This window comes from Balaenoptera ricei, chromosome 20 (genome assembly GCF_028023285.1).
Source record: "Balaenoptera ricei isolate mBalRic1 chromosome 20, mBalRic1.hap2, whole genome shotgun sequence".
Taxonomy (NCBI): domain Eukaryota; kingdom Metazoa; phylum Chordata; class Mammalia; order Artiodactyla; family Balaenopteridae; genus Balaenoptera; species Balaenoptera ricei.
The window spans coordinates 18,640,492-18,663,150 of NC_082658.1; the positions used below are offsets into that span (position 1 = coordinate 18,640,492).

General features: G+C 53.2%; 2 protein-coding genes across 8 annotated transcripts in view; one reads left to right on the forward strand and one right to left on the reverse strand.

Annotated features, from left to right (window-relative positions):
* The window catches only part of LOC132354513 (large ribosomal subunit protein eL19), a 410,792-nt gene that overhangs the window by 385,997 nt on the left and 2,136 nt on the right, over positions 1-22,659 (forward strand). For 3 of the 4 annotated variants that reach the window (XM_059906380.1, XM_059906381.1, XM_059906382.1), the window contains exon 2: positions 21,463-21,571. In XM_059906380.1, coding sequence (XP_059762363.1) covers positions 21,463-21,571 — 109 coding nt within the window. Of the gene's footprint in view, positions 1-20,427; positions 20,507-21,462; positions 21,572-22,659 lie in introns of those variants that run through there. The other variant, XM_059906379.1, reaches the window with a different exon arrangement.
* Positions 498-17,982, reverse strand: CACNB1 (calcium voltage-gated channel auxiliary subunit beta 1). Of its 4 annotated transcripts, XM_059906371.1 has the most exons (15): positions 17,895-17,982; positions 17,356-17,486; positions 14,829-14,915; positions 11,613-11,732; positions 10,378-10,500; positions 9,678-9,814; positions 9,375-9,451; positions 8,811-8,965; positions 7,616-7,696; positions 7,113-7,171; positions 6,817-6,926; positions 6,513-6,664; positions 3,324-3,419; positions 2,714-2,899; positions 498-959 (listed from the first exon to the last, which is right to left on the reverse strand). In XM_059906371.1, the coding sequence occupies exons 2-15, from the start codon at positions 17,437-17,439 to the stop codon at positions 498-500; spliced, it is 1,929 nt and encodes a 642-aa protein (XP_059762354.1). In that variant the 5' UTR covers positions 17,440-17,486; positions 17,895-17,982. The 4 variants fall into 4 exon arrangements, with proteins under 4 accessions (XP_059762354.1, XP_059762355.1, XP_059762356.1 ...); XM_059906372.1 differs by lacking the exons at positions 8,811-8,965; positions 17,895-17,982 and adding an exon at positions 7,961-7,980 and having other exon boundaries at positions 17,356-17,625; XM_059906373.1 differs by lacking the exons at positions 14,829-14,915; positions 17,356-17,486; positions 17,895-17,982 and adding an exon at positions 13,399-13,507.

Consider the following 22,659-nt stretch of genomic DNA (forward strand, 5'->3'; position numbering starts at 1 on the left):
GGGAGGGGTGGGCATGGTGAAGGACCCTGGATCTGGGGCTTGGGGAAGACAGACCTCATGGGAAAGAGTCTGTGGTCTCCCTCTCCAGGAAAAGCCCCCCTACCCTTCCCAAATACTCCAGGTTGGAAAAAGAAAGGGCCACCCCATTTTAGGACACTCATTTAGAGCCTGGAGCAGAAGGAGTTAAGGAACTGCACCTTTTCTCTGGGTGAGGGGAGAGAGCCCCCTGAGGTGGGGGAGGGGATACTGCAGGAAGGTTGTCATCCCCCCATGCACCCACAGCATGTAGGTAAAAACCTACCGCTGAGGCTTAAGGGAGTCCCAGGAGCTGGTTGGAACGCTACCACCAAAGAAACCCCAAACATTGAGCAAAGGCATCTGAAAGGAGGGAGACAGCGCCCCCTGGAGGCAAGATACATCCGCAATGGTGAGCCCCTCTGTCCCCACCCCCTCCCCTGGGCTCAGAGCCCTTCCTCCCACTGTGTGGCCCCTGCCTCTCAGCGGATGTAGACACCCCGCCCCCAACCCTGCAGCTCATTCTTGTTGCGCCCCAGAACTGGACCCCCGCCCTCTGCGCAACAGCGCGCCTTATTCCGGCCGCGGTTCCGGTTGTTGGTCAGCTCCTCTTCATAGTCTTCCTCATCCTCCCAGGATCCCTGTCGGGCTGGTGGGGTGCTGCCCCCTGCAGGGTCTCCAAGCCCTGGCCCCTCGGAGGGGTCAGTCTCCATGTCCACACACGAGTCTCCCAGCTCCGTGTAGGCAGAGTTTCGGTTGCCCGGGGTGTCGGCATCAAACGTGTCTTGGCGGGACAGTGCCCGCAGGGTGCCCGCCCGGCCTGGCGGCTGGCTGCTGGGGTAAAGGCCTGGGGGCTGGCCCAGCTCTCCCGGGTACTCGTGCACGCTGGCGTGCTCCCCGGTGGCCCGTTCCAGCGACTGGTCCCCGGAAGCAAGGTATGGTCCCTGGTTAGCAGGCAGACGGCACACACCATGCAGATCAGGCAGGAGTGAGAGAAACACAACAAAGCAAGGCAGGTTAGTGAGGGCACCAAGACACCCAGCCTGGCTGAAGGAGAGGAGGGTGCTGACCCTAGGGGATGGGCAGCCGGCAAACGGCTCTGGAGCCCAGCCAGAGAGTCAGAGGACAGAATTCAAGGCATTTGCTCCTCCACTAGGAGAGGGGGCACCGGACCTTCCTAAGGTGGGTGAAGGCATGAACTCTCCTGGTAACCATGGTAGAGAGCCCACGAACAATTAGTCATCAATTCCTCAAGGCACACATTAATGCTGTCTTGGGCTAAATCATCATTAACAGCTCATTAGTATTGCCACTCGTTAGTGGTTGATTGGGTTAGTCATTGCCCCAGTTTCCCAAATATACTAAGGGGGGATTTCAGCCAGCTCCTTCAGCCCAACCAGACCCTAATCACAGGCTTCCGGAACCCCACACTTCCCCCCACCCCATTGCCTAGTCAGATGACAAAGTCTCCAAGGTTGGTAGGATTCCTCCCCTGCCCCCAACGAAGACTCAAAGCTGCAGGCTGGGGAAGGCTGATGGGTCTCTATCCCCCACTGGCAACAATGAGATGGCCCAATGTCCTCAGCATCAAATGCCACATGAAGATGGCCATAGAAGCTGCTAGGTGGGGTGCAAAGAGGCCTGGGTTCTAGCCCCATTCCCTGCTACTTCAAGCTGTGTGACCCTGAGCAAGTGACTCCTGTCTCAGTGGCCCAGTGTCTCTGTGGTGGTGTGACGGGGATTAGACAAGAGCAGCAATTTCCAAACTATTCCCTGGAGATCTGGGGTGGCTGGACAGGGCACAGAGTGCTTCAGGGGTCCCCGTGGAAGTGAAATGGAGGCCAAGCCACTAGCTCCCTCTGAGCAGAGCAAGGATGCTTTGTCTACATACTGAGCTTCCACACAAGATTCAGTGAACAAATGGGCTCTGGTGCTGAAAACAAATTTGAAAAGCAATGGTCTAGAATGATTTCATGGGTTTCTTCTGGTTCTAATCTAGAACCCAATACTTAATGGTTTGACCTCAGAGATAGGCCTTGGCTCCCATGGGAGGAGACCAAGGCAGGGTGGAGAACCCACAGGAGGGTCTTTCCTGGAATCTGTTTAACTGGGAGAAGGATGGAAGGTTCAACTCATGGAAGATGCTTCATTTTGGGTCCCTACTGAGAAGTCTCCTGAGATTAGGGCTCTGGAGGAGGGGGCAGTTTCTCTGGTTTGAATGGCCCTGCTCTGTGGGATTCCCTGCGTTTGAGGGCCCCTGGTCTGTTGCGTCTAAAATGCTGTGACCTCTGTTGGGTCTAAAATGGGTGTAGAGTCCAGCAAACATATGTTGATTTTCCTCTGTTTCTTCCTAGTCACTTATCCTACGAGGCCCCCAAGGCAAAAGCCCCCAGGGCAGCAGATATGTTCCTATGGGACCAGGCCCAGGGAGGCCCCACCAGCCAGCCCCAATCCCATCAAAAACCACAGACACCAGAAGCTGCCACTCATCACTGTTTTTTACAAAATAAAACTCTTCCCTTCCTTGCCCGTGTTCACTGTGCTCAGTTCCTCAGTTCCGAGCCCTGGGCGGGAGGGGACATGGGCGGGGCACCTACACGGTGTGCTCCTGCTGCTGGGGCGCCGCCCTGGCCCTCTGCGAGGCCTCCAGCCCTCCCCAGAAGCTGAGATTTCTCCTGAGTGAGGTGAGCACCTGTACCTGGAGGTTGGAGACAGGGGCAGGGCTGGCAGCAAGGGCTGCAGTAGCAATGGTGCGGTTCAGCAGCGGATTGGGCGGAGTGCTGCTGGGCGGGTGTGTGGCCTTCCAATAGGCTTCCAAGTACTCGGCCAAATGCTCGCAGGCATCCTCCAATTGATTCTCATCCAGGATGATGTCAAACATTTCCTGTGGAGGCGGGGTTAAGGGCAGGGCTGGGATGAGCTGGGCATGACCAAGGGGTGAGGGTGTGGCCTGGGGCAGTGGGTGGAGTCAAGGGGTTGAAGGACAAAGTTAAAAAGAAACCTCTGGATGTCCAGGAAGAGGAGGGCTCTTAGATAGATAAATCGACAGAACTACAAGAGGTCCTGGTACCCCAACACTCCAACTCCCTCATTCTAGATATAAGGCAACCAAGGCGTGGAGAGGGGCTTAACTCCCCACAGAGAAGTGGTGCTTCTGGGACTTGAACGTCCAGCACCCTTTTCCCAGAAAACCCGCCTGCATCTCTGGACCCCGCCCAGGCGTCCCCGGTCACTCTCTCATGCAGGCCAGAGGACACCCGGAGAACCCAAACGTTGCCCCTTCCCTTCCCCTGGGTCTGAGCACTCACGGGGGGACACTGCGCGAGCTTCTCCGAGGCTGCTATTTGCACATTGAGGTGTTTGGACTGAGACTTCCCTCGAGACTTGATGAGCCTCTGAAGAACCTGGTTTGTGGGGGGAGAAGAGGAGCTAGAGGGACCATGCAATGCACCAAGCCGGAGAGGCAGGTCCTGGTTGCAGCCAGTGTGGAGAGACAGTATCGGGGCCAGGGGATGTTCCATGACTCTCAGCCCTGGCCGCCTCTTCAGAAATGACCTCACCAGTCCTGTGTCCATCCTACACAGTGCTCAGGCTCTCTCCTGGGTCTCATGCCAGCCTGTCCTGGGAAGTTCCAGCAGTGGCTGTATGAAGGGCGGTGATTCTCCTTCCCAACCCCTGTAACCTTTATAGGCTTCATTCTCTGGGCCAACTTCCCCTCCACGTAAACAGCAGTAGCCATCCTTTATAGGGACACGTGCTATGTACTGGCACTATTCTGTGCTTTTTACACAATCAATTTATTTAGTCCTGACAATAATGCCATTATGCAGCCACTATTATTATTCTCATCTCAGTGATAACAGTAATAATGATGATAATAGCTAAACATAAAGCTACAACCTTAACTAAGTGATCAAAGTTAACAGCACTAATGATACAACAAACCGACATCCTGTGCTTCCTGATTCAACGCACTCAGAAGGACACATCACTTTGGTGATGTTCCTACCTGAAACGTAAAACCTAAATCTAGTCATGGGGAAACATCAGACAAACCCACACCGAGGAACAATCTACAAAATAAGTGATCTGTACTCTTAAAAAAATGTCAGTGTCATGAAAATCCAAGAAAGGCTGAGGAAATTTTTCAGCTTAAAGACTATAAAGAGATATAACAACTAAATGCAACACATGATCCTGGATTGAAGGGGAAATTGCTATAAGGGGCATTATTGGGACAACTGGTGAAAACTGAAGATGGACAGTATTTTAGATAAGATTTCTTAAATTTGACAATTGTACTGTGGTTATGTAAGTTAATGTCCTTGTTCTTAAGAAATACATGTTGAAATATTTAGGGATAAAGGCATACAATATCTACAACTTACTCTCAAATAGTTCAGGAAAAAAGATACACATATATAAGCGCACATATACATAATACATACATACATAAAGTAAATGTGGCAAAATGTTCAAAATTAGTGAGTCTGAAAAAAATTAAATTGTATACTTTAAATGGCTGAATTGAATGGCATGTGAATTTTATTTCAATAAAGCTGTTAAAAAAGTAGTGAATCTGAGTGAAGGGTATTCAAAGATAGTCCTACTATTCTTACAACTCTTCCGTAAATTTGAAATTATTTCAAGATAAAAATCTAAAAAAAAAAAAAAAAGAATAGATACAGTGCTTAGTAGGTACCAGGCACTTTGCGTGGTTAATTTGTTTATTTAATCTTCACAAGCACCATTTGAGGATTCCTATTTTGCAGATGAGGAAACTGAAGCATAGAGAAGTTAGGTGACTTGCCAAAAGAGCACAGAGCCGGTAAGTGGTAGCACTGGTACCTAAACTCAGGCAGTCTGATTCCGGAGTCCCCACCCTTAACCTCAGTCAGTGCTCAGTGGGGGCAATAGAAGTGTCTGTTAACTTTCTAGTTCACAAAGTGTTTTTGCAGCCATTGTCTCATTTGATCCTTTCAACCACCCCAGGAAGTACTTAAATCCCATCACCCCCTTTATGCTCATTAGAAACTTAGGACTCAGAAAGATTAAGAAACTGGGTGCTCAGGGACTTCCCTGGTGGTCCAGTGGCTAAGACTCTCAACGCAGGGGACCAGGGTTCGATCCCTGGTCGGGGAACTAGATCCCGCATGCCGCAACTAAAGATCCCGTGTGCTGCAACGAAGATCCCGCAGGTGGCAATGACGATTCCGTGTGCCGCAACTAAGATCCAGAGCGGCCAAATAAATAAATATTAAAAAAAAGAAAAAGAAACTGGGTGCTAGCATGAGATGTTAACAGTTACCACCTCTGGTTGCCTTCATCAGTCAGACAGAACTCTGGGCTCTTCACATCATTACTTCCAACCCTCTCAATAATAACATATGAGAATGATTATAATTCCCATTTTGTAGGTAAAGAAATTGAGGTGCAAAGACTAAATAATCCCCCCAAGATCACAAGCTCAATAAAATACAACCCAAAAAACCAAAACCAAGATTTAATTAATTAAATAAAAATAAGCCAATCAGAGCTAGGATTTGAACCCCATGCTGTCTTCTCATTTCAAATCCTTCACCTAAGCTCACCTTCCATGTTTCTCAAACCCCTACTAATGTCTAGGAGGGAAAACTAATGGAGCCGCTATATGACCAGGAAGTAAATCAGCCTTCCTACCGATTTCATCTCTATCAAGGCCTACATGAAGGCAGTGCAGCAAAAAGGGCTGAAATCGAAAGACAGGAAAGGTCTTTACCCGCCACCAAGTAGCTGGGTGACACTGGGACAGAAAGCACAGAATTCTTTCTGTTTTCTGGACTAAGGAGAAGAAGTCAACAAAGTAGAGACAGGGGACTGGCCTGCATGACCCTAATAATAATATTTAAAATAGTTAATACATGACAAGGGGGACTTCCCTGGTGGCGCAGTGGTTAAGAGTCCGCCTGCCAATGCAGGGGACATGGGTTCTATCCCTGGTCTGGGAAGCTCCCACATACCACGGAGCAAGTAAGCCCGTGCACCACAACTACTGAGCCTGCACTCTAGAGCCCACGAGCCACAATTACTGAGCCCATGTGTCACAACTACTGAAGCCCGTGCGACTAGAGCCTGTGCTCCGCAATAAGAGAAGCCACTGCAATGAGAAGCCCGTGCAACGCAACGAAGAGTAGCCCCCGATCGCCGCAACTAGAGAAAGCCCACGCACAGCAACGAAGACCCAACACAGCCAAAAATAAATAAATAAATAAATAAATAAATGAGTTTAAAAAAAAAAAAAAACATGACCAGGTATATTATACCAGACCCTTTCTAAGTGCTAAGTATTCACATTAGGTTGAATCTTCACAATATCCAGACAATGGAGTTCGACAGAGCAGGGAATCTGGGCTCGAGGAGATTAAGTCACACAGTTAGTAAGCAGTGCCTGGGGTTTATACACAGGCAGCCCAACCAGAGCACTCCTGTCTCCAATAGGGTCAGACTCCTGCACCCACCTTGGGAGAGGTGATCTTGATGTAAACAATGATGGGGGCCAGTGAGGTCTTGGAGAGCTGGGCTGGGTGGTTGATGGTGTCGGCGTCCAGAGCAACCAACTGAAGGGTCCGGGCTAGCTCGAAGATTCGCTCGATCTCGCTCTGAACCTCAGCTGGGAGAATGGAGTCATGGGGCAGGGGGAAATGTAAGGGGGCCTCCCAGGAGGCCATGGGCAAATAGAGCATTTCTGGAGATGCCCCCCTCCCCCCCTCCCACATCTGGCCCCAGAGCAGGGGTGGGGGTGGAGTTAAGGGGTGGGCTCACCCAGGCTGGAGCGTGTGTTTGAACGCTCGATGATGATGTGTTTGCTGGGGTTGTTGAGGACTGAGCGCTTAGCCAGGGAAATGTCCGCTGTCACACGAGTGATGGAGATCCTGGGGGATGGGGCAAGAGGAGCCAGGGGTCAGGGTGGCTTAGAATGCCCTGCCTACTCCCCAGGCTCCAGGACAGCCTCTTATCCCTCAATCCTAGAGTTCCAGGATTGTCATTCAAGCCACCCTGCCCATCCCCAGCAGCAGAGAACCATGGTGGGAGTGGAGAGCCGGCTCCCAGGGTCTTACCTGCCATCAAACCGATGCTTCAAGAAGTCAAATAAAGCTTTCTGCATCATGTCTGTAACCTGAGGTTGCGGGGAGTGGGGTAGGGGGGAGGAGAGGTCAGGTGTTTAAAGCCCCTCAGGGAGGGTGGACTGCTAGGTATTTGCCCCCTGACATTCCATTTTCTTCTTAAATCCCTGAGATGAGTAAGTCCCTGTTGGGGGGAGGGGGCAGTTCTTTTGAGCCTGAGGGGCCTCCACTGGGGTCTCTGATTGCAAAGATCCTTTTAGGTGGGATCTCTGGGAGGACTTTTCTGGGGTTTTTTTGAGAGGACTAGACCCTTCTGGGGTCTCCCTGGGGGTTGGGCCCCCCATGGAGGGGGCTGTCTCTGAAGGTCTGTAGCCCTCTGGGGAGGAAACCCTGGGAGGGCCCTGCTGGGGGATCTCTCTGGGGTCTGAAGACCTTTCTATGGAGTCTTTCTGGAGGTCTGGGCCCCTCTGGGTCCACTCGCCTCTAGGGGCTCCTACCTCATAGCCCTTGAGCGACGGTCCCACCAGGATGATGGGCCTCATGGAAGGTACCACGTCATAGGGGGGCACATGCTCTGTCTGGGGGGGAAGCAGGGAGGGGAAACCCCAGAGTGGAGATGGCATCAGCCCCTCTTCCCCCACCTCCAGGCTCCCTCATGCATCCTTTCCTCCCCCTGGTCCCAAAGTCCAGACGTGGGGATCGGGGTGGGGTGGGGAGGTATGGCGAGGGAGAACCAGGAAGGGTTGGGGAAAAGGGGGGCAGATATGGGAATGGGTGTTAGAAGGTCCCCTTAGCTCATCCCAGGGGGTGGGGAGGGGGACACAGAAAGCTGTGATACTCACCAACTTCTGCTTCTGTTTGGCTGGGTCCAGAGATTGCCAAGAGGAGGGAGGGGGAGGAAAAAGGGGAAGGTACCCAGGCAGGGGCAGAGGGCAAGGGAGGAGCCAGGACAAGAGAGGGAGGGAGAGCGGGCAGACGAGGAGAGATAACAGGGCATGCGTGTTAGTGACAGACAGAGCCAGAGAGAGGGGATGGGACCCCGTGCCAAGGGGGAGCCAGAGATGGCCCTGGATCAGGGCTGGGAGCAGGACTGACAGCCAGTCCAGTGAACTTGGGAATATTCAGACATCCTGTACCCCCTTTCTGGGTCTTGGAAAAAAGCTGGGAAGAGTGACAGCCTCTAATTTGGTGCCCATCTCCTGGCCCCAGGGCAGGCCAAACTGCCCATTTTAAGGGTACGTTAACTGTCCTGCTCTGCAGCCAGGAGATCCCCGTGTGCCCACCCTAGCCCCATGGAGTCCGAAAAGGGCCAAGAAGGGTCACCATTCCACTTTCCCCTTCACATGTGGGAGTGGGGGTAAACATGGACTATCCCACTGGCAGTGACGGGGAAAGGTCAGGTCTCATTACCCAGACCCTGCTTTCAGCTGAGGGGCGGGGGCAGCCTTCCCAGAGAAAGGGTGCTTCCACTGCAAGAACCATCCCTTCCGGGGAAGTGGGCCAGTGTGGAGTTGTGGGTGGAGACAGACGTGCCCATTCTTGGTGCCATTCTACCCTTCCCTCCTCCTTGGCAGGAAGGCCTGATTCCCATAGAATCAGGCTGATACCACATCGGAATCCATTCCAGCCCCCCTCCCCCGCCAAAGCGCTGGGCTCTGACCTCCCCTATCGCAAGAACTCAGCAAGAATTACCTTCTTGAAGAAGGGGATGCGCTTGCCGTGGGGTGGCGGGGTGGTGACACTGCTAACGCTAGTCTTGGCAGAGGCACTATGCTCACCGAGCTCTGCCTCCTCATCCTCTAACTCTAAGGGGTCTAGTTCAAAGGCTAAGTTAGTCATTTCATTACCTGGACCGGAGAGTCAGGATGAGGGAGGAAGGAGGCGAGGTGGGGAGGAGTGAGATGGACATGGAGACACAAGTACAAAACGCAGGGATGGGATGGGGAAAAAAGAAAGAAGAAGAGGTGAATGGAACAGGGCTGGGAGAAATGAATGGGGGGGGCGGGGGCAGGGCAGTCAGGCAGAGAGATGGAGCTACCAAAGAAATGGGAGAGTAGAGACATGACAGAATGGGCGCTGATGGACAGGCCCAGCTTGTGGGGTGTCCTGCTCTTCATGGAGGGGGTACCACTGGATGTGTCTGGAGGACTCAGGATTGGGGTACCCCCAACTGCAGGGAAAGGAGGGGACAGGCAGTGGGGAGACCACCCCACCCAGGAGCTCCACCCGACCCCGTGGCGTGGCGGCAGCTCTTACCACTGGCAGGGGGCGTGGGGCGGCGGGTGCCAGTCACCACGTCTCCCAGACTGGAGCTGGAGTTGTCACCTGATTTGCTGTGTGGGCAGAGAGGCAAATGGAGCCGTGAGCAAAGGAGGTGGGCGTGAGGGTGGGGGATCTGTTCTCTCACAGGCTGGCCCCTGCTCCCCGCCCTCATTTGCCAGCCCCACTGGTGATGCCACAGACAGTTTTGTGTCCTCAGGGCAACACGTCAACCCTTAGGGCCTACTCCTGGCTGGCTGGCTGGCCTCTCCCGGAGGTGCCCTGCCCCCAGCCAAACACCTGGAGCTGAGGCGGTTCTGGCGCAGCTTCTGTTCCTGCAGCAGGCGCAGGCTGTCCAGTTTGACAGGGCTGGGGATGAAGCCAACCTCACAGCCCTCCTTCACCAGTCGCCCAATCCACCAGTCATTATTGTATTTCTGCAAACGACAACGGCAGGTGGGGTGGGGGAGACCAAGAGGGAGATTAGAGGTACAAGCCAGCAGCCAGCTCCAGGGGACACCACCCCCAGACTTGCCTACCCCGCCCAGGGGGCGGCACCCTCAAACAGCCCTGGCACCAGCCTCTGATTACAGCCCCCAATTCTCAGGACTCTCCGGAACCAGCATCCTCTTGTACCATGGACCACCCACCCCCGAGCACATCCCCATTCTGAGAGTCCTTCCTCCCCCATGTGCCAGCCCTACCCTGGAAAGGTAGGGAGAGAAGTAAATGCTGGCATCTCCACGTGCCTGGCACACTGCCACCCCACTGACGGGCCTCATCACAAACCTTCCCAACAACCTTGTGACCTAGGCATTACCATCCCATTTTACCAATGAAAAATGCGAAGCTCAGAGAGGTGGAAAGATTTGCCTAAGGTCACACAGCAGATTTAGCCCAGCTCTGCTTGGCTCAGAAGTCTTTTTCCACTAGAGCTCTGACAGCCCCTCTCCTGGCACCCACTACCCTGCCCTCCCTCCAGATGCCAACATATCCCCACCTCTTTGATGTGCAGGAAGTCCTTGGGCTCGAAGGTGATGGCCACTCCCTGAACAGGCACCTCATCCCCTGGAGATGGGTTGTAGCCGACATTTGTCCGCACAGCAAATGCCACTGGCTTGGTCTAGAGGAAGAGGAAAACCAGAGGGTTAAATCACAATGGGACGTACAACTTCCTGACTGGGGTGGTGATTATGGAGAGGTTGGTTTTGTAAATTGTTTATTAAAACATATACTGTACACACTACTATACATAAGATAGATAAACAACAAGGACCTACTGTATAGCACAGGGAACTATATTCAAAATCTTGTAATAACCTATAATGAAAAAGAATCTGAAAAAGAATATACACATATATGTATAACTGAATCACTTTGCTGTACACCTGAAACTAACACAACATTGTAAATCAACTATACTTCAAAAAAAATTTTTTTTAAATAAAAGCATATACTGAATGGCTTATGCAGTTTTTTAATGCATATATTAAATTTCACAATAAAAAAAAAAAAGCAAACCATAGAACTCAGTCCTCTCAGGGTGGAGGGGGGCATCAGGGAATGGAGAGCCCAGAATAACACCAAGAAGGAATAATAATAATAGCAACAACAACAATAAGAGCAAATAATAGTAATAATAATGATAGCAGCTACTGTGTAGTGTAACAGGTACTGTGTTATATGTTTCACACCCATTATCTCATTTATTCATTACAAAAACCCAATGAAGTTAAGTACTATTACCGTATTCATTTTTTGGTTTTTTTTCTTTTCTTTTTTTTTTTTTGCTGCACCACGTGGCTTGTGGGATCATAGTTCCCCGACGACCAGGGATTGAACTCGGGGCCACGGCAGTGAAAGTGCTGAGTCCTGACCACTGGACCTCCGGGGAACTCCCACCATATTCATTTTAATGAATGAGGAGACTAAAGTTCAGAAAGGTTAAGTGACTTGCCTAAGATCACACAGCTAATAAGAGCCCAGAAAATTTGACTCCAGAAATGAGTGGAAATGTTTAGCTCCTATTATATGTAGAAATTAGGCACTTATTGTACTTTATAAGGAGGCAGGTATTATAGCTTACACTTTACAGGTGAAAGACAGAGGCACATCAGAGGGGTACATGAGCTAGGAAGTGGCTGGGCCAAGACTTGACCCTGGGTCTGTCCAGGCTGTCTCTGAGGTCTGGGGTAAGGGAAATAATGCCAGCACAGCCCTTCCCATCTTTCTCACCTTGGCTTTCTCGAGCTGGGCTAATGCCTGGCGCTCTGCCTCCTTCCTTAAGGCTTCCCGGTCCTCCTCCAGAGACACATCGGAGTCTGACGGACGGCTGGTATAGGACTCTGCTGATCCCTGAAAACAGACAGGGCCAGCTCAGGGCCAACGCTGCCTCCCCAGCTCCTGGGCCTTGGAAGGCACCCGTCGTGGATGCCTCAAGCCCCAGCCAGCCCGGCATGATACCACAAGGGCTAGGAGGAGGTGGTATAAGATGGAAAGAGCCGGAGAATGAGGTCTGCAGGCCCCTGGAAAGAGTGTGGCCCTAGGAAGGGTGACAGCAGCAAGCAGGGGATTATGGCAGGTCCAAGGACAGCTGCTTGGGGCCCAGGGAGGGGTAGGAACCTGATAGGGGCACAGCGCAGGGGTGGAGTGCAGTCTCCTCCTCCACTCCCTGCTCCTCCTTCCCTCCCCTGCCCCCAGGCCTGGGGTTGAGAGTTAGAACAGAGATGAGAACAGCATCTTCCTGATGGGAGAACAGAAAACCCCAGAAAGCACCGGCTGAGATAGACTCAGCACAGGCCCAGTGAGTCCTTCCAGGGGCTGTAGCCACCAGCTTAGGCCTGAGCTCTCGGCACTGGCGGCAATGGGCAGCCTGCTCCATGGGCTAGGGCCACACAAAAATTTGCCATTTTCTGCTCAAGGGTGAGGAAAGATAGAATCCTACCTCCTCTTCCAGAAGCTGGGGAGCCCCAGCCCTCAGGCTCTCATAAGATACAAAAAAGAACCCAAGATTCCTGGGGTGGTGCAAGAAGAGGCAAGTTAAGAGAAGGACACGAGCAGGCCTTTCCTCAGTACTAGGGCTGCCGGCTGCCAGGGTTAAGGCAGGCTCAGAAGTCTGGGTGTGCCAGGAAGCAGGCCTTGATCACACCGACCATCCCAGAGCACAAGGAACTCCCTCAGTGATGCAGGCACATGTGTAAGACACGCATAGCCTGTCCAGACCCAGGGCGTGAATGAACATGCTAATTCACGGATGTGCTTGGATGTGCAACTTCAAGGGTATGTTCTATGGTATGTCCTGGTGTGTATGACTGAATGCACACAGGTACACGTGTGTGCATATGGGGCGGAACGGGGGGACGCCCTCAGTGTCTGTGTCCCTGAGGGCATGTGAGGGCAGGAGCCAGGAGGTGTGGATTTGTGTGACCGTGCAGCGGTGGCGTTGCTACAAAGGGCAGGAGGGGACCTGAAGAAAGAACAAGACTGCAGAGGTGAGGGGGTTCTTTCCTGAAGACAGGAAAGGGTCACCTGGCCAGGAATGCCCATTAGCTTCGTATGGAGGGAAGCTGGGAAAGAGAGAAGACCAATTCCCACCTCCCCAGAGCGCCCTGGTGCATCAGTGAGTGCAGCTGCCCATCAAATCATGAAAATGGGAGAGTGGAGCGGGGAAAGGTGGGGGGTGGGTGGGGTACTAAAAGAAGCTGGAAAAGAGATGCAAAGGAAAGAGAGTGAAAACCAGTTAATCTACCACTCTCCACCCCTCCTGACGGGAGCACTCAGAGTCAGAAAGACAGATGCCAGGAGAGCCAGGGGAACAGACCCAGAGATGGAGTGGCAGAGAGACACTTACTGACCCCAACACACACACAAACACACATACACACACACACACACACCCCCACAAATGGCGGGAGACAAGGAAACAGTGAGGCAAGGAGACAGGCTGGAGTGAAGGCCTCCCACCAGCTTTCCTGAGGGGCTGCTCCCACCTCCCCCCACCTTCACTCTATCCCCAGCTCACCACTACGAGGGTCCGGTTGGGCGCCTCCATCCCGGCGCCCTCAGTGCCTGGCCCTGCTGGCCTAGGGGGTGGCCCAAACTGCCCGTTCCCCCAGGGGGCTCAGGTTACAAGCAGAGTTGCTACATGTGCAAACTGCTAGGGTATATTTAGCTCAGAGATGTGGCAAGGACTGCCCCCCCACTCCCTGCCACCTACAGGGGGTCAGAGCTGGAGAGCTAAGAGGAGGAAGGATTGGAGACTGGGGTCTGATCCCCTGGGTCGGCAAACACTGAAGGAATGAGGCCCTTTTCTGTCAAGAGGGGCTCCACTGAGCACAGTGTCATTCTTCCTAGCCCCGGCCCCGGCCCAGTCCTGCAACACGGGGGATGAGGGAAAGATCAAAGAAAGGACTTCGTGTTTGTATGGAGATGCTGGGATGAAGAGCCCCTTTCCTGACCCTCTCAAGTCAGGCCCGGGCTCACATGTGCCAAGTGTCGTGGAGACAGAAGAAGTGAAGAGAAGGGCCTCTCTCCAATCTGTAGTGGATCTGCCTGGCATCACCCTCTCTCTCCTGGCCCGGCGGTGGGGGGGCAGGCGGGGATGGGGGCTGACTTCCCTACTGTCCTCTGCCCTCACATGCTGCCCATTTTTTCTTCAATGTACTCCTTTCCTTGTCTGATCCTAAGCCCCTCTTGCCTTTTTTGGGTACCAGGCTTTGTTGAGATGCTCTGTAGTCATAGCAACTACATAGCTCTCTCTCACTGCTTCTCCCTGAGCCTGAGATGGCCTGGGGTTGAGAGTTAGAACAGAGATGAGAACAGCATCTTCCTGATGGGAGAACAGAAAACCCCAGAAAGCCATTCAGCTACACTACCCCCCTTCATTCAGGGATGCTGGGCTAAAGTCCTCTCTAATATCAACTTCCTCCTGCCTCTCCTCCACCTCCCTCAACACACTTTCTCTCTCTGCGTATTAAAGAACAGTCACATCTGGATGTGAGGAGGGCGTTTCCCTGATCCATACCTAATCAGGGCTCCAGGGACCCAAATGTCCTGGCTCCTCATTTCTTAGGACCTGCCTCTACCCCATGCTGTCACAGATTCTGGGGGAGGACATGGAAGGAGACAGCCGGCAGGGGGAGTGGGTGACAGCCTGAAGCCAGCTAGATGGAGGCAGGCCAGGCTGTCCCTGAATGAGATGACGCAGGCAGGCAGGCAGGCAGCAGGGGCTGGTGTCTGGTGCTGGGGGAGGGATTGGGTGGGGGCTGAGGGAGTGGGTACAGCTGACAGTATATGCAGAGGAGGTCATGGGGTGTAAGGGTATGGGGTGGTTCTAGGCAGGTGACAAATGACATGGGGGAGGGTGCCTGGAGAAAGCCTCTGACCCAGCTCACCAATCCTGGTCTCCACCAACCAGCCACCTCCCTCCTCTCAGCCCAGCCTACCCATTACCTGGCGGACAAAGCTGTTGGATGTTGTATCCGAGGATGTGCTCCCATCCGACCTTTTGAACCGCCCTTTCCTCTTGCTGTATTTGCCCTGGAGAAGCCAGGAAGGGACAAGAGTAGAATCAAAAAGGCCCTTTCCCAGCCCTCATCCCATCAGGCCCAGAACCACAGCCAAGCCTTGGAAATATCATTCCCTGATCTCAATAGCCCGCCCCTCTATCTTCTTCCTGAGATGGTACAGCCCGAGCGGGAGGGAGAACCCAGACCACAGCCACGGGGTGGGGGACAGTGAAAGAGAGCCCTAGGAAGCACACACAGAAACCCCCAAACCAAGCCAGAGAGGCTGGGAAGGGGGAGGCACTGAGAAGCTGGAGGCTCATTAGGCAGCAAAGCTAATTGACACGCTGGGCAGGCTGCAGAGGCCTCAGGGGGGAGGGAGAGGCTGCCTGCGGTGCTGGGGGTGCGGAGAGAGCCCCTGGGAAAGTCTCCCTCCCTCTCTACCTCAGCTGGAGCAGAGCGGGGCTGAGTGTGCCTGTGGCCCCCAGAGAGAAGAGGAATCGCCAACCCAGGCCCAGCTTGGCTTTCCCCATGCCCAACTCTTGCCTTGTTTTTTGCAGAGTGGGGAGGGGAGTTGCAGTTCTCAGCTCTTGGAGACCTGAAACTAGATTCCCAGGGAGGGGTAGGGGGCGTGGAACTGTATTTGGAAAGTAAACATCTAACCCCAACCCTGACCCATGGGGGCAGATTTAGCACCCCGTCTCCATCCTGGTAGGACTTTTTCTCAGCCCCTCGTCACGGTCACAGTGATCATACCTCTCCCCAAGGGGGCAAGAGGGATCAAGCCCTCTAACCCTCAGCTGCCAATGCTCACGTCCTGTCCCCATGATATCCACCAGGCTGCATCAATCTAAATGTCCCTTGGCCCTGCCCCGAGATGAGTCTAGGACACAGCCCCCTGCAGGGCCTCGGAGAAGAATTGCTCAGTCCCACTGGCTGGGCTCCTGGCTTGGGTGGGTGGACACTGCCTGACCTCTCACGCAGCCACCCATTCAGGTATTTCCAGGCCTCCTGTAAAGGGGGCTACTTCTTTGCTCTCCCCAATTCAAATATACACATTGGCCCCCAGCCTGTCTAGAGTGGGGTGGGGGGGAATCATTGAGGGTTCAGGCCCTCCAAACCCCTGCCCCCAGCCTCCATCCTAGAGTTTCTTTGCCAAAGAAGCTAGGTAAGCCATGACAAGACTAGAGGCTCTGGTTCCTTGGGCCTGAGTACAAGGAGGAGGATGGATAGATGGGAGAGAAGGGCACCTGGGAACCCTTCGAGAATCCTCCCTCCCATCACCTTCTCTCCAGCAAGACATATCTCCAACCTCGAGGACTGAGGATCCCTATGAACTTAAGAGGATTCCCCCAGTGAGCCCCAGACTCTTTCAGACCACCACCACTATCCCAGGCAAGGAAAAGGGAGTGGCACCCAGAGGGACAAGGGACAGCTGAAAGGAAGGCCCCAGTCAGCTGCCTCCCAGGCTCCAAGGGGCCTGGGGTGGAGAAGGGAGGTATTTTTAGGTCTGACCTGACCCCCACACCCCACGTGCCCACATTATCATGGTGGTTACAGTTGCTCCAGGCTGGCCACAGCAAGAAAAGAGTTAATGCTATCCTAGCCTTGGGGTGTTGCCAGGTTGGATAAGGACACGTCCCAGAGAAATCCCCTGGCACGACCACCCCAGACCTTGCTGGTCACTCCATGGGCACCCTCCCCACCCAAGAATACCCCTTTCTGGGGGTAACCTGGGGGCACAGGAGAAGTGTGAGTGGGGGGGGGCGGCAGACCACCCCCATCCCCACGCCCCCCAGGTAACACAGTTTCTTCCCCTCCAGGACAGTGAGTTGGCATCCATTCAACTTTCCAAACTTTGGAGGCATTTTCTGGGGCTGGGGGGGATGGGGTGGAGGAGGGTTAACGTGGGTGTTTGTTGGGGGAGGGGAGGTGGTCCAATATAGGGGCGGAGCTGAAGTGGCTGGGACGCGGGCCTGGCCCGGAGCTGGCCCCTTCCCCACCCTCGAGGGCCAGTGTCTGCAGCTCTGAAGGCCTGCTGGCACCGCCCTCTGACCACCGCCTCGGCCACCCCCGCCCCACCCACACCCGCCCAGCGCCCCTGAGCGTGCTCTGCGTCCCCGCTTTGCCTGAGCTCGCTCTCTAGCCTCCTTCAACCCCCGGGTCCCCCCGCCAGCACCCACACTCTCAACCCACTGGAGCCGGTACCCGAGCAGCAGAGACCCTGACGCGTGGGAGAGGAGGAGGAGGCGAGGGTGACAGGCGGCCCGACCGCCTCCTCCCCGCTCAGCCAAACCGCAGCACAACTCCCGGCCAAGCGCCCATCAATCATTCACCGGCAGAGCTGGGGGGCGCACAGCCCTCTCCCCTGGGCGCCGGGCATATAACCCCTTTTTCCCCGGCCCCCCTCGATCCGACCCCACAAGGTCCGCGGGACCGGCCCCCTTCCCTCGATCCCGGCCACCACGCCTCACCTGTGGGCTGGGATCGAAGACCTCCATGGGGATCTCCTGGGAGGATGGGTAAGGGCCCCGGGACATGCTGGTCTTCTGGACCATGGAGAGGAGCCTCCCCTACGGCCGCCGGTCCGGCCCAGCCGGGCGCCCTCAACGCATGAGAGAGGCCGTCGGAACCGAGAGCAGCGCAGCCAGCACCCGGTCGAGCCACCTGGCCCGGCCTTCGGTTGCCCTCTTCCTGCCTTCCCTCCCTCCTCCCGCTGTCTCCTCTGCTGCCGCCGCCTCCTCGGTCCCTGAAGGCTCAACATCTCCCCCCGCCCCCTCCGCTCCCACCCGCCCCTCCCTCCCTCCCTCCCTTCCTTCTCCGGCCCCGGCCCCGCCCCTCGCAGCCCCTCCGCTGGCTCCGCACAGACAATGGGAGGACGGCGGAAGGGACGCATGTTCCTCCCGGCTGGCGCTAGCCTCTGACTGGCCTAGGGTGAGGGTGGCCCACTATGGGGGAGATTAGAAACCCGCCAAGGGGCTGAGAGCGGGGTGGGGTGGGGGGTGCCGTATACCAGTGGATGGCAGGCGCGGATGGAGCTGAAGCGCGGATTAGCATGGCTGGCACCGCCCCCCTCTTCCGTCCCAAATCGCTCTTCCTAGCTGGTCTCCCCATTCCACTCCAGCTTGGGCCACCGGAACTTCACGGCCCTGGTGATCCTGGGACCCGGCTTTTAACTCCTTTCTCCCCACTGTGGTCCCAGGCCGACTTGAACCAAACGGAAAGTCCCCTCCCTCGCCAGTATGGTGGTGCTGGCCGGCTGGAGGCTGAAGCTGGGGTGGAGAGGGTGTCCAAAAGGAGTCTCAGCAGAGACAGCAACAAGAAATCCTAGGGACTCAGGAGTCCTATTGCCCTAGTGCTAACATCCCCCAAGCCCTTCCAAAAGGCCAGGGGTCGGCCTGGGTGAGGTCTGTGTTCCTCGAAAGAGAGGAAAAAGGAAGAAATGTGGAGTTGAGACAGGAGAGACTGGCAAAAATCAGATCTATGACCTTTTTTTTTTTCTTTTCCCTGTATTTTGGCCTTGCTGTTCGGTATGCAGGACGGTTCCCCGACCAGGGATCAAAGCCGGGCCTCCGCAGTGAAAGCTCTGAATCCTAACCACTAGGCCAACAGGAAACTCCCAGATCTAATGACTTTTGACCTAGAGTTGCTCCCCCTTCATCCTTGAATTGGGGACAGATACCCAAGGCCTGAACCCCACCCACCATGATCTATGGAGAGAAAAAGAGTAGGGGATCCTGGCAAGAGACCTTAGTGCCAACTTGGTTCAGGCTCTTTCTGGTGGTGGCCCTGGACAGATCAGTACACCTCTCCTGTAAAATGGGTTTGCCGGTACTGTGGTGTCTTTGTCACCTGGGATTACTGGGAAGAAGAGGGAAATGAAATTAAATGATGGATTGCTGGGGTGTTTGGAGATGCTGTAAGGTGCTGTGCAGGGGTTAATCATGACAGGAGAACCTGTTACCTCCTTGTTTGACCCCTTCCAGGGCTCCACAAAGAGGAGAGATGAGACGTAGAATGAAGAAGATTTGTGCAGGTTCAAAGACCCTAAAGTAAGCCAACCTGGGAATTCCCTGGCAGTCCAGTGATTAGGACTCCGCCCTTTCACTGCCTAGGGCCTGGGTTCAATCCCTGGTCTGGGGAACTAAAATCCCGTTAAGCCAGTGCGGCCAAAAGTAAAAAAAAATAAGCCAACTTGCTATGTTCTGCTGGAGGGGAGACTGTGGAACACACTGACTCCTTTTCACCCTGGGTTTTGCAACAAGTGATGGCCAGCCCCAAGAGCCAATACTGAGCAGGGCTCCCATCTTCCCCTTGGGCACAACAAAGCCTGGCGTGACAGAGAAGCCATGGGTTTTATAGTCAGAAAGACCTAGATTTTCAATTTCTGCTACCTCAGCTGTAAAATGGCGATGACACTACTTGTGTTGTGAGGAAGTGGCATAAATTTTGCATCCCTTCCTCTTTTTAATTTTATTTTGGGGGGGTGGAGGGGCGCCGCGCGACTTGTGGGATCTTAGTTCCCCTGAGAAGAGATCGAACCCGGGCCCTTGGCAGTGAAAGCACGGAGTCCTAACCATTGGACCGCCAGGGAATTCCCTTCCCTTCCTCTTTTTGACCTTCTCAGCTCTATTTAGCAGCCAGGAAAAGTTCAGATGATAGATACGGGATTATCAGCTGGAGCAAAGCAAGGAGCTGGACCCAGAACTCAGATCAATGTTTCTTGGACCCTGGAATGTTCTCCTTAGTTTTTTGCCTTGGATGCTCCAGAGCAAGAGGAAATAACTATGAGAGGGCCTGTCATTCGATTTTTCTTTTTTAGACTTTCACAACTATTCATTCACTCACTCGCTATTTCTCAAGTGCTTACTACGTGCAAAGCTCCATGGCCGCTGGAATACAGTGTGAGCCAAACCAAAGACTGGTTCCCGCCATCAAGGAGCTTGTCTTAATGCCTTCTTTTGCAAGTTGCAAACGTTAACTCATGTGATTTTCACAACTAGACGACGTATATATTAGAACTAGGTACACTATACACAAGAGGAAACTGAGGCACTGAGAGATTTAGAGCCCCAGTGGCTCAAAAACATACACTAATGTCTTTGGTGATCTATTCTGCGCTCCAGGGGCTGCCAATTACCGGGAGAGTGAATAAAAGGTTGCTTTTGTCTGATATCTGCCCTCATTACTCTCTCTTGCTTCATTTTTTTCTCGCTGACAAAACATCCTTCCACAGAATCCAGTATGCCTGGGAGGAGTGGGCCGCTCTAGTAAAACTACTTTATCCCGCCTGCGCAATCCAGCTGACTTCCGGCTTCCACTGCCCACGTGATCAGGTACCCTTGCTGCGCATGCTTAATAGGAAGTCGGACTATACCATTTTGCCATACCGAAGGGAGATATTTTCTATGTTTTAAAGTTTAAAACCGATTCCTGATATTAGACTTCTATTATCCCGGGTCTTTACAGAATATATAAGTAAGTTTAGGGTGGCGGAAGATTAAAGGACCGGAGGGGAATACGGGCGAAAGCGGAGCGGGGGGTGGGCTCTCCCCTTCACAGATAATGGGAGGAGCCTGGCGAGAGCAAGTTCTTTCCTTTGGCCGCTGCGGTCGCAGCCATGAGGTAAGGGCTCTCGGGTCTCTGATATTGATTGATTCTGGCTGCGGCCGCACTGCGGGGCTGGGTACCGCAGCCCATGCTGGAAGAGACGGGGTGGAGGCGGCCCTGAAGCGGCGCGTCCCGGAGCTTGGAATAGGCCGGAGCACACTAGCTCCCAGCCTCGAGAGGAGGGGGTGGGGGAGCGTTCTCGGAGCTCTAGGACGGGGCAAAGGCGGGCTTCGCGTCCCACACGTGTCTGAGGAGACCCACGCGGGCAGAGGAAAGGCGGCGGCGGGGACTGGGCTGTGGCCCCCTTACTCGCTGGGTTGATCTGTGGCTCCGAGCCGATCTCTGTTTCCATGTGACGTAAGACAGGTCGCGAGTAGGCCCCAAGCCTCCGACTGCCGAGAGTGAAACGATCCCTAGGACCTTGATGCCTTCTACCCCGTACACCCGTCATAAGAAAAATTTTAAGACTAGTTTATTACTGGGATAAGAAAGGGAAAACGAGCCCAGGAAGCAAAGGACTAGATTAACTAGCAAATCAGGCCCACTGGCCTCGGATTCTTCACGTTAAACACTTGTCTTTAGTGCTGGGTACCAGAAAGGGCGTAGGCCCGCTCTTCATTCCAGTTGTATCCGTTGATCTCATTTTCCAGAGGAGAAAACAGACACAGAGAATAAGACATAACCTAGAGGTTGTCGACATCCCAGGGTGGGCTGTTGTCCCTTACAGGAACGCACAGGCAAAGCTTTACAAAGGTCTTGGTATAGGGAAGATTATTAACCTGGGGCTGCATCGTGGGTGGCAAAAGTCTGGGGGGACATGTTTGTCTTTAGTACTAAATGCATATACACATGCACCTCCCCCCCCTTATGTTTCACAACATTAGAAGACTTTGAAGGGCAGGTCTTGTTGGGGATGCTCATTCTTGCCCAGGAATGGTTTCCAGGACCTGATAGTGTTTTCTGTTTGTCACAGTATGCTCAGGCTTCAGAAGAGGCTTGCCTCCAGTGTCCTCCGCTGTGGCAAAAAGAAGGTCTGGTTGGACCCCAATGAGACTAATGAAATCGCCAATGCCAACTCCCGTGAGTTCTTGGGGTCTAAGTTCCTTCTTCATCCTACCCCTTTCTCATCCTTTGTGCAATGAAGGGTGACACGACTGTGTTAACTGTTAACAAACCTAGGAGAGCTCATAGTTGCGGGGGGGGTTATAAAATGGAGGAGTCACAGAAGTATGGAATGCCAGAAGTTCTCTTCCTGCCACTTGCCAGAATGACAGGATGGAAGTTAATGGAACCACCCAATGTTATATTAATAAATATCGCTAGAGTGGATGTTCTGTTTTATAGCTGTGAGTAGGATTTGTGAAGAGATAGTACAAGGACTGGGGCCGGGTAGAGATGGCCGATGAGATGATGAATTGGAAAGACCTGGGGCCTCAGACTTTATTAGAGGACTGTTTGCATATAATTCAAAGTAGTAAGACAGTGTCGGTCCTGCAGATAACATCAACATGCCCACATTACTTCAACATAATATTGTTACAGGGAAAAGTATTAAATGACATTGTTTAAAATTGTAAGGCAGACTTTATTCAGAATAATTGCAATAGTTACAGGGACCAATGGGATTTTACTTTGGGGGAGAGAGATTGAGCTCAAATCAGAATATAGCATGGGCAAGTAGGAATTTATAGCCAAGGAGCATGGTGTAGGGGATCAGTGGATGGAAAATTACTAAGAGGGCGATAAACTATAATGGGAAAGAATGAATATATATATAAAGAATGTATATATGTGTATAACTGAATCACTGTGCTGTACAGCAGAAATTAACACAACATTGTCTTAATTGTTTGTTTTTAAAAAAAGAAAGAAAATTACTAGGGAAACAGAGGTAAGGGGGATTCTGGCCTGGGTGGTCAGATATCAAGGGTAGGGGTTTCTGCTTAACTAACTTAAGCAGAGTTTTTATTAAAACTAGAATTTACAAGGAAGTGTACAGATGGGCCTGAGAGAAGCTTCAGGAACCTGAAGTTTGGTCAAGGAAAGTTCAAAGTTTGAAACTTTGGTCAAACTTCAGGGAAATCCTTTACCTGTTTGGGTTTGTGGTGTTGTACTGTGTGCTCAAAAAATCCTTATTTTAGACTGGTAGCTAATAGGTGAAACAGGAT